Source organism: Microtus ochrogaster, chromosome 16 (assembly GCF_000317375.1).
Source record: "Microtus ochrogaster isolate Prairie Vole_2 chromosome 16, MicOch1.0, whole genome shotgun sequence".
In the NCBI taxonomy this organism is placed as follows: Eukaryota; Metazoa; Chordata; class Mammalia; order Rodentia; family Cricetidae; genus Microtus; species Microtus ochrogaster.
The window spans coordinates 22440827-22449847 of NC_022018.1; the positions used below are offsets into that span (position 1 = coordinate 22440827).

The following is a 9021-nucleotide window of genomic DNA, read 5'->3' on the forward strand; positions in this document are numbered from 1 at the left end:
CCGGCCTCTGGCTAGCTCTTTTAACTTCACCTGTTTATCTTTTGCCTCAGGGCTTAGTACCTTTCTTACTTCTATATATTTTACTTTCACTGCTTCCCTATGTCTGTTTGCCTGGCTTCTTGCCCTAGGCATGTCTCTCATTCCTCTTGTTCTTTTTTCTTCTCGTCTAGATTTCTCCTGTTTATTCTCTCTGCCTGCCAACCCCATCTATATTTTCTCCTGCCTAGCTATTGGCCATTCAGCTCTTTATTAGGCCAATCAAGTGCCTTAGGCAGGCACGTTGAAATGAATACAACACATCTTTTCATAAGTAAACAAATGCAGCATAAACAAAAGTAACACATCTGTGACACTTCAAGTAAGGTTCCGTAGCATAAACAAATGTAAAACATCTTTGCCTAGTTAAAGTCATATTCTCTAATATAGGTCCAAGGCACAGGGCTGGACTGTGGCTGACTTAACAAAGGGAATGATCTGAAGGCTTTCCGAGCAGCAGGGTTTCCCGGCCAGCTTAGCTTAGATAAGACCATACAGCTACCTTGCTGGGAGAAAAGGGCCTGGGTTCAAATTGCAACAGTAGCCCATAGGAAAATGTTTATTTCCCAAAAGGAATTTGGGCTAGTCTTAGCAAGAATAGGGTGCTGGGGCTGGGAAGACAGCCCCGTCACGAAAATGCTTGCCTCGCAAGTATGATTCCCAGAACTAAAAAAAAAAAAAAGCTGAGCATGCTTGAAATCTCTGCTGAGGTGGAGACAGGCTGAGTTCCACGCCAGTGACAGAGATTGTCTCCAAAAACCAGGCATAAGTTTTTTACTTCTCCTCCTGGATACTTTGAGGTAGAGATTTATGCAAGCAACTCCAATTAAACTCAGCAAGTCACACACAAAAGAAAGACCCAGTAAGTGCCCGAGTGCACTCTGGTGTGACATTGTCAAAGAACAAAAAAAAAAAAAATGAAACAAAACGTATAAGGGAAAACTGGTAGACAGTAGCTGAGGGGCAACGCCTTAGGCTGATCCCCACCTTTGTGCCTCCACCTCCCAAGTGCCGGGATTTTTCACTATTCTTGGCTTACTCTGGATGTGACATAAATGTTTTTGCACTCTTCCCCCCACTAATTTGGGGAGAAGAATTAGCTTCCTCCCAGCTACTCCAGACAAGTGAAAGGAGGCCGAAACAGGAAAATCTGGATTAGGGGAATGTCATGCTAGGAAAGAACATTACTGATTCAGGCCTGACAAGCCTAAGACAAGTGTGTTTGTTATATCAGCCAGGGCTCTGTAGCGGAACTGAAACCATAGACTGGATGGATATTTTATATATACATGTAATTTATCATTATCAACTTACATTAAAATAGCAGCAACAGTTGTCCTTTGAGGCTGGGTGCTTCGGCTGTCAAAATAGTCCCACAATGGCTGTCTCATGCTGGAGAGGCCACAGTAGTTGCTGCGTCGTTGACCAGACTGAATGTCTTGGCAATCTGAGTCTGGTGTCCAAAATTTAGCTGTTTTCTGGAGAGTCGCTGGTCCTTTGTCCATGACAGAAGCCTGGAAACACTGGTTCTAATGTCAGCAAAGGAACAGCAGCAGAAAGGGCAAGGGAAGATAAAACACAAAACGCAGCTTGTCTGTTGGTCACTCCCCTCCCTGCCCCCGTATCGACTGCTCCCCTACTCTGGGCAGGTTTCCTATATCAGTTAAGACAATCAGGACAATTCTCTGGCGAGGCTCCCTAACGTGGAGATTCTGAAAGGTGGCGAATTAACATTAAGACAAGCCTCCACTCACGTTAACCACAAGAGGAAAAGCCAGGCTGAACCAGTTGTAATTAATTAGCTGTAATTACACGTGTGTGGAGGTCAGAGGTCAGTTCTTGCCTTCCTCCATGGGTTGTGGGTGTCTGGGTGTCAGGCGCTTGTGGCAAATACTTTTAACCAGCAAGCCATCTCACGGGCCTAACATGGGACTTGTGAAATACAGACATCTGGGAAGATTCTGTCTATTTAAAAAAAAAACATTGAGAGTCTAGTTTGGACATGCTGTTGTCTTGGAGGAGTTCAAGGACTCTTGTTTCCCCTGATAGACTGATGATGAAGTCTTGGTGTCTTCTCTTATGTGTTCTAGGGAGGGGTTAACAAAATGTATCACGGCATCCTGGACTACAAGCAGGACAACAACAGGGTGCACCTGGTGATGGAGAAGGGAGACACTGTTTTCTTTCATCCTCTGCTCATCCATGGATCTGGTCGGAACAAGACTCAAGGATTCCGCAAAGTATGTACTCAGATTGCTACATCTCCAAGATGAGCGGACTAGAGCAAAGATCTCAAGACACAGTAAGATAGCAAAGAAGGCAGGACTTTTCACTAAGGGGCCAGCTCCTTTACCAGGATATACATACATATTCACTCTGTTAGGCTGCTAACCCTGTGGACACTGTACCGTAACTGTTCATGGAATTACTTAAGAACAAAAGTAGCCTTTTCAGCACCCAGCGGCTGCTGAGGGTAAAAGCGATGGCTAAATTACTACAATAGTATCATTTGGAATTCATTTTCCTCATTCTAAGCACAACAGGAGGGAAGCTTGTAATACCTTTACTACTGAGGAAAAACAGTATTGATCCAAAACAATATTAAGTTCCAAAGGGCACACTCAGAAAACAGGCACACCTTTTTTCACTCCTGAGCTTCAGACTGTTTACAACTTAATACTTTGTTGCCGATGTCAAAAACTTCCCCACAAATGCCGCCACTTCTCACTTCCACAAGTCCAGTAGATCTGATGGCCCCCTGAGAGCGTACTTCCTCGTGGGAACATCAGCGCTCCTTTGGGACTAAGTGGGACTTTCTGGCTCATCACATGGTTCCCACCCATCCTTCCTGGTTCTTTGAACCCCAAGACAAGGCACCAAACGTATCTTCCACTCACTTATACCCCCACGAGGTTCTCTGGAGCTTGGGATTAGACTGAAGGAGGTGGAGGCGCTGCCTCGGGACAAAATTTAAGGGACTGCCAAAAATTCAGCGGTCAAGCTAAATAATATTTTAATACATTAAAATTAAACAGCCGTGCCTCTTATTGTGTCAAAATTTAAAATGAGGCTGGTATGACCCACACACGTGCAAGTATGGGGTATAGGCATTGCAATACAAATAATATAAGTTTTGATATATACTGAACTTGCCCTTTTCTATATTTTTCTGGTATCTCAAATAATCTAGAAAATACCCACCATTGTTTTGTAATAAAATACATATGGAAAAGCACATTTTCCCTTTTGTCTTGGTCTCTGATGCTGCTTGGTCTAGCACACAGGTTTACATAGGTGGTGGAATTTGAGACACCACTGTAGAATTCAGTATTTTGAGCAAAGTAGACAGTCCTTATGATGGATGTGGTCACCTTCAGAAACAAACTAGTGACAGGAAGGAGGCATTTTAGTGACTGCTTCACAAGCTGGATTTGTTACAATTTTTCTTGAATGGGTAGAAGAAAGGAGTTTCAGGCTTCCTTCAGGAGGAAGCAAGGTGGGTTCCCGGAGCTGACGTTCAGTGCCCCTTCGGATTCGAGAGGGTGTGTATTCTTCTTCTGGAGCTATTTTCAGTTGCCACATCTATTTCCACTAAAATAACCACCACGCTCCAACTCAACTGGGTAACAAAGTTGCCTGAGAAGAGGGTGAAGTCTGGTGTGTGCCACACACTTGTAATTGCAGCACTCGGGAGGCTGATGCAGGGGTATCACATGTTCTGAGAACTGGGGGACAGTTTATGCAACATGGCAAGTTCTAGGCCAGCCTTAGCTATGCAGTGAACCATACCCCAAAAGAAAAAAAAAATGAGAAATAACAGCAGAATAGCATCCAGTTAAGGACTCTAGGATATGGGAAATTTTAATTACCCAAAAATATTGAAGATCTCTTAAGGGACTGGACTTCTTAAACATATCTTTAAAAAACAAGTATCCCAGCTAATTAAAAAAAAATCTTTTGTGGGCCAGTGAGATGGTTCAGCAAATAAAGGGCAGAGTTCAGTCCCTGGGAGTCACGGGATGGAGAGAACCAGCCCCGAAGCCTGTCCTTTAGCCTCTGTGTAAACATACACACACGCACGTGCACACATGCGTGCACACACACACTCTTTACATTTTTTAAAAATCCTTTGGAATTTCTCAACTAGCCCTCGGCTGTGGAGGAGGGGCTGAGCTATGCATGAGGAGACTGGTTTAGGATACGATAGGCCATCCTTCCAATTGAGAAATCAAATCCCAAGTGAAATACCCTTGACCTAGGAGGACTCTGCTTGTTTGGGGGGCATCCTGGGATTCATAGGTCTCCACTATCAGGCTGTCCTTTCTGCACAGGCCATTTCCTGCCACTATGCCAGTTCTGACTGCCACTATATCGACGTGAAGGGCACCAGTCAAGAAAACATCGAGGATGAAGTTAAAGAGTTCGCAGAGAGACACCACGGACTCGGTAGCGGCATTGAACTTAAGGTATGTGCGTGACACCTCAAATTCCAATAGAGCAGTCAGAATAGCTTCATGCCATTCCCTAAATATGCTGAAGGTTGATCTAGTGACAGAACTAGGTTTTAGAGCTGGACTAATTCATTCTTTCTATACACCTTATTATGACTTGCTCAAAAAATAATAAATCAGAAAATATAAATTGTATTATTAGAAGCTAGCTCTTATAATTGCAGTACTCAGGAGGCTAAGGCAGGAAGACTTTGGCAGGTTCAGAGCCAGCCTGTGCTACCTGATGGGTTCTAGGCTGACTTGGGCTACAGGGTGAGACTCTGTGTCAAAAATAAAAACTGTGCCAGCAAGATGACTCAGAAAGTAAAGGCGATTCCTCCAAGCCTGAGGGCCTGAGTTCACCTCCTGCCACTCACATGGTAGAAGGTGAGAACCAGTTCCCACCAATTGTCTTCTACCCCCACCTGTACTCTAACTCACACTCTCGCGTGCACATGCATGCACACACACATGCACACACACACAAGTGCAAATAAATACACAAGTAAAATGTAATAAAAAACAAACAACAACAATAAAAACAAAGGCCGGGCGGTGGTGGCACACGCCTTTAATCCCAGCACTCGGGAGGCAGAGGCAGGTGGATCTCTGTGAGTTCGAGACCAGCCTGGTCTACAAGAGCTAGTTCCAGGACAGGCTCCAAAACCACAGAGAAACCCTGTCTCGAAAAACCACAAAAAAAAAAAAAAACCACAAAGGGGGTGGAACAAAATTTAAAAACAAATTAGTAAGCCGTGGCATCTTTTCCACTATTATAATCTAATCTTGAATAGAATTTTCAATGCTTCAGGCAGATAATGTCAGCAGAAAGATAGCAGTTTTTACCGTGGCCAAGTTGCAGTATCTGCCATTAGCGCCTGTGTCAAATTAGTCCAGGCATGAACCTAGTGTAGTTAGCACTATTTCAGATACTGGTAAGTGGGGTGACTGGAGTCCCAGAATGTGTTCTGTTTACTAATCAGTTTAACTATTAATATTTTCCCTGTTTAGTCGTTTGTAGAGACTTGAACCCTTTTCTTCACGGAGAGTAGGCCAATGGAAGTGTTTCACACACTTTATTTGATATTGTTTCAGGATATTTGGATGTTTAGAAGCCGATCTGTGAAAGGAGAAAGAATAAACCTTTGAAATAGCGCTTCGAGAGTGAGGTATGGCGGTGCGTGCCTATGATCTTAACATTCAAGAGAGAAGACAGGAGCATCGAGAGTTTGAGTACAGCCTGGACTACATAGCAAGATACTGTCTCCTTCCCTTACCTCCATAAAAAAAAAAAAAAAAGGAATTATCACTTCATTGTAATTCTTTTAAAGGAAACATCAAAGCAAGACCTCTAAGGAAAATGTTTTCTTATTGAGATGATGATATCTTTATGTTATCTTTTCTACCACCTGTTTACAAAATCAAGACACACATCCTGGGGACTTCACTGCCCAGATTTAATTATGTGATGCTGTTGCTTAACTGAGTGAAATTACTGTTTTAAGAAAAACTAACTTGGGGTATAACTAATAAAGGTGACCGAGTATACTTGAAGTGTTTTCAATCATTTTCTTTCATTCCACAGACACTTTACCCAAGCAGAAATGATTTCTTGGGAGTTCAGGCTACATCCGGTTGTATATTCCTCCCCTCATGAACCCACCCCCTACCAGTTTCATGTCATGAGAGGCTTGTGTTCTAGTCTAGAACACATAGTGAACATTCACAGTGACCGACGGGCAAAGGAGGTCAGCGTGGAGTCTACAAAGGTCGAGCCTGGTTTTCTGACACATGCTTCCTTGCAAGGCTTCAACCTTCCATGAAACACAGACTAGTCATCTCCCGTGGTTTCCTTTGGTGCTGAGCAGTGAAGACAAGAGCGCCTTGTTTGCTGTTGGGCAGGGCAGCTGAAACCCTTCAACCGTATGAGGGAACCCTCCCTCTCACACACAGGCCTTTTGATTCTATTAGCATTGGAGTATGGACTCAGGGAGACTCTTGCGATCTATTTCCACACCAGCTGGAGGCAGCAGGGAGGTGTGTGCCTTAGTTTTCAAAATTATGGTTAGGGCTTTGGTGAGGAAAAAAATAACCTTTCTTTTATGCGGAGCACCAGTTTCACTGTTTGGCGCTTATCAGTTTCTTTATCAAGACAGGCACCACCCTTTAAGCCCACCTTCAGTGAACCCAGAACTTTGGGTATGCTAGGCAAGTGCCCTTCATTTTTATTTATTTTAGACAGGCCATGCTGAATTTCCCAGAAGGCTTGGAACCGCGTAGCCCAGGCTGGCCCTGAACTTGAAATCCTCACACTTGCAGGACGGCTTTACCCAGCAAGCCGCCTCCCAGCCCCACATCTGCTTTGCTTCTTATTTATTATTTATTATGCCTTACTTTCTGGCACCGTGAGTGCCTCCTGCTACTGCTCTGGGCTCTACTGTCCAATCAGCCACTTCTACAAAGAGCCTCGGCTCCTTCTTCTGGCCAATGGCATTAGAACCAAGAATCTAGGTGCAGGGTCTAGGTGCTGGTGCCCGATCTGGGTGTGGGTGCCTGATCTGGGTGTGGGTGCCTGATCTGGGTGTGGGTGTGCTCCTAGTGCTCTGTGCTCACACTCTTCTGTGACAATTGTGCACTTCAATGCTTTGAATCCCCTGCCTCAGCATCACTGGAGGGTGACAGACATTTGGTCTCAGAGTGCCAGATCTAAATGTTTCTGTCTGTTCTTAGAGAGCCCCCCCCCCCAGTACCATCTGGTCCCCGAGATTGTCAGACTTTTATATGTTCTCCTTGAAGGTCATTTTCTGGAACATGCTGTGCTGGATGGAGATGAAGGAACAGAACCTTTGCATTTGCTTGATTCCAATTGAACTACACGAATGTGTGACCTATTTGGAAACTAGAATGCACTGTAAAACTGAAGCAATGAATAGGCAGAAAGGGACAGTGACCAACTCTCAGAAATGTAAGCAAAAGCCGCAGCCCAGTAGGTCCTTCTGCCTTAGGTAAAACATCTGTAGCTCTCAAGAGCCGTAGAGTCGGGATTCTCAGCTTTGCTGCCCAGGCGCCTCTGCTTTGGTTGACTCAGCCCTGCCGGAGGGAACAGGTAGGCGTCCAGAGACAACAGGACTAAAGGAGTGTGGTCGGGAACCAAGGGCACCATTTGCAAAAACAGCCAGCCTGCCAGATTTGTCCGCAGGCCATAGCTTGCCCATTCAGTTCTAATGAAAGTACAAATTCAGTAAGCAAATGAAGACGCTGTATCCTGGCAAGACACACCCCACCACCGGTGGTCCTTCCAGGGGCTACACAGCCACTTCTTCAGGGGCTGCGGGAAGAATGGACTGACGCCATCCTCGCTTTTCCCGAAAACAGTATCTACCTGTGTGTGGCACACTGTGGCTCTTTCCCCCACTAATGTGGCTGATTTTTACTCTAGGTAAACTTGGCATAACATTGAAGTTCACACACTGGAGGGGACAGAGGGGAGACAAGAGAGAACAATGAGGTGGTGCAAATATGATCAAAGTACATTATACACATGCCTGCAAATGCATAATCAAGTCTACTCTTTTTATTTGTTTGTTTGTTTGTTTATTTATTTTTTGTTTTTCGAGACAGGGTTTATCTGTGTAACAGAGCCCTGACTGTTCTGGAATTTGATTTGTAGACCAGGCTGGCTTTGAACTCACAGAAATCTGCCTGCCTCTGCCTCCCAAGTACTGGGATTAAAGGCGTGGCCACTACACCTGGCCAAACCTACTATTTTGTACAATTAATACATACCAACAAAAAAGGCTCGTCCCTGGGGGTTCTGAAGTGTCACTCGCAACCCATAAAGGACCTGCTCTGAGGCATGCTGGGAGATGACCAGACACCCCTCACTTCCAACTGGATCCAGCATTCAGAGCAGAAACTGACGGACCAGGAGAAAACTGTGAGAGCAGGATGTCAGAGGTACAAGGATGCCATACAGTGGGCCAAACAGGGACAGAATGGGTCAGTGCTGGCTGGAGGAGTGGATGTGATGGCCACTCCCTATCCCTCACCTGGGATCCTGGCTTCGGAGTCAAAGTCCTAGGGATAAGTTCTACTGGGAGGGTGTGAGCCACATGCTGCCTATGGGTCGCTGAAGAGTAGGGGTAGTGGTGAGGGGGTCTTTTTCTTTTTTTCTTTTAAGACAAGTTCTCATATATCCCAGGCCGGCTTTGAAACTTGTTATCACCTTGAACCTGTGATCCTCGAGTCTCCCCTCTCCAGTGGTGCTGGGGGTAGAACCCAGGGCTTTCTGAATCCTAGACAAGCCCTCTACCAACTGGCCTACAGCCGAGCTCAGTTCTTCCTTTTCTGTGATCCAAGATGCCATCATCTCTCTCAAGAACATACATGGAAGAATAATGACTGAACCAGAGCAAGGTTGCACTAAGAAGAGGACTACCAAGCATGGCACCCGCCATTGCAATACTCACGTTCAGCCCCACAGCTGAGCTTCACA

General features: G+C 45.1%; 1 protein-coding gene across 1 annotated transcript in view; it reads left to right on the forward strand.

Annotated features, from left to right (window-relative positions):
- Window positions 1-6074, forward strand: part of Phyh (phytanoyl-CoA 2-hydroxylase) — a 19555-nt gene extending 13481 nt beyond the window's left edge. Inside the window, exons 7-9 of the mRNA XM_005354851.2 lie at window positions 2127-2276; window positions 4368-4502; window positions 5622-6074. Of these exons, the coding sequence (XP_005354908.1) occupies window positions 2127-2276; window positions 4368-4502; window positions 5622-5675 (339 nt within the window). The 3' untranslated portion in view covers window positions 5676-6074. The remainder of the gene's footprint in view (window positions 1-2126; window positions 2277-4367; window positions 4503-5621) is intronic.
- Window positions 6075-9021: the final 2947 nt, after the last annotated feature.